The 1,928-nt window shown below is 53.6% G+C and overlaps 1 protein-coding gene across 1 annotated transcript in view; it reads left to right on the top strand.

The window, feature by feature from the left end:
* LOC104271520 (lethal(3)malignant brain tumor-like protein 1) overlaps window positions 1-1,928 on the top strand; it is a gene marked incomplete at its 3' end in the record, with an annotated part of 5,224 nt that overhangs the window by 1,016 nt on the left and 2,280 nt on the right. Inside the window, exon 2 of the mRNA XM_009866211.1 lies at window positions 1,225-1,448. Coding sequence (XP_009864513.1) covers window positions 1,225-1,448 — 224 coding nt within the window. The remainder of the gene's footprint in view (window positions 1-1,224; window positions 1,449-1,928) is intronic.

Raw genomic sequence — 1,928 nt, forward strand, 5'->3', positions numbered from 1 at the left:
CCCCACTGCCCATTTCTCTTTCCGCAGCGTCACCCTCCAGCCTCTCATCCTGCAGTTTGTACGTATAACGGGGATTACCCTGTCCCGGCTGCAGAACGTGGCACTTGGCTCTTGTTAAATTTCATACAGTCGGTGATTGCTCAGCTCTCCAGTCTGTCCAGATCTCTCTGTAAGACCTCTCTACCATCGAGGGCATCCACAGCTCCTCCTAATTTAGTGTCCTCTGCAAACAGCTTTAACGTGCATTTGGCTCCTGCATCCAGATCATTTATAAAAACTTGAAAGAGCACTGGCCCTAAAATTGAGTGCTGGGGAATTACTGGCCACCAGCCTGATGTAATTCCATTAACTCTTTGAGCCCAACCTGTCAGCGGATTGCTCACCCACCGTACTGTGGACTTGTCTAGCTGTATCCTGGACACTTTCTCTGGAAGGATACTGTAAGAAGCAGTATTAAAAGCTTTGCTAAAATCCAAACCCCCCACATCTGCTGGCTTCCCTTAGTCAACTTGAATGGGTGACCTTATGATAAAACGAAATTAAGTTAGTTAAGCAGGACTTTCCCTTTGTCAGCCTGTGTTGGCTGTGACCACTGACTGAATTGTCTCTCAAGTGTTTTTCTGTAGCTGCCAGAATAACCTTCTCTGTAATTTTACCTGTCACTGAGTGAGACTGACAGGCCTGTAATTACCAAGATCATCCTTCTTACCCTTCTTGAAAGTTGGGACAAAAATTTTCAGCCCACTGGACCAGTGTCTTCCAGGAGGTGTGCAAGTGAAATAAGAATGTGTGTTAGGTGAGATCAGGGGTGTTCTTTAGCAGCTAATCTCCCAATTTTTACTGTTCCCGAAGCCTTGATTCCCACTGGTGAGAGGCACTGGGCTGCAGGGAAAAAACCGAACAACTGGAAGATGCAGTCCGGGAGCTCTTGAGTGCATACCTGCCACATCAGGGCACGCTGGTCATGGGACCAGTCTGAGGTCAGGCTGAAGTGGGAAGCCCTGACTGTGGGTAGTGTCGGTGCCATTTCCCAGCACAAGCCATCGCTGCCTGCAGATCTTGTTGGGTCACGCTGCCTGCTTGTGGGTGCGTTAGCCCACAGCGCTGAGCGCTCATCTGGGAGACTGTCCTGTGTCATTTAGTGCTGCCTTCGAGCCTTGTTTGCATCACTTCAATGTTCTGTGTATGCCTCTGGTTGTTTGTTTCCTTTCTTCCCTTCTCAAGCAAACGCCACTACCATCAACCTTCCCACGAGCACCTTAGAAATTCAGCGATTCCCCCGGGAGCCACAGAGAAGCTCAGGGGCTGAGAGGCCAGAGAGGGGAGCGGGGAGTGAGCCCATCACCGCTACTGTCATTCCCCAGATCAGCGGGGTGCAGACCTGCAGCACAGTCCGTGTGCTGGAGTGGAAAGACGGGGTGGCTACTTTGCCTGGAAGTAACCTGCGGGTAAGTGTAGCCCTGGGCCACCGTGTTGGCCCTCCCCATCGCTTCCTGCAGCTACTTGCCCTTGGAAGTGGCAGGGGGCCAGCCTGTGCCAGGCAAGTGACCACCAGGATGTGACGTGGCCCCTGGCAGCACCCACACGTCAGCTGGAGGATCCCTTGGCTGTTCTGGCTCTGCAGGGCTCTTGTGCCCCATCCCTGCGCCCCCTCATCTTGTGAGCTTTGCAAAGAGAGTGCACACGTGGTGCCTGGGGGGGCTGCAGCAGGTCTGTGCTGCACAAGGAGGCAGAGGGATGCTACGTGCTGTGCAGAGCATCTTTCCAAGCTGTGCCATGGAGTTGGCTCTTACCAAACTCCTGCACTCGCCCTGGAAACCCTGGCCCAAGGCAGGGAGTGTGCTGGCTCCGACAGGCTCAGTGGCCAGCATGGGCTGCAGGGAGGGGCAGCAGAACGGGGGAGTTTGGGCCTGTGGTACCCTCTTACA

The sequence above is a fragment of the Apaloderma vittatum genome, unplaced genomic scaffold (assembly GCF_000703405.1).
Source record: "Apaloderma vittatum isolate BGI_N311 unplaced genomic scaffold, ASM70340v1 scaffold12640, whole genome shotgun sequence".
Lineage (NCBI taxonomy): Eukaryota > Metazoa > Chordata > Aves > Trogoniformes > Trogonidae > Apaloderma > Apaloderma vittatum.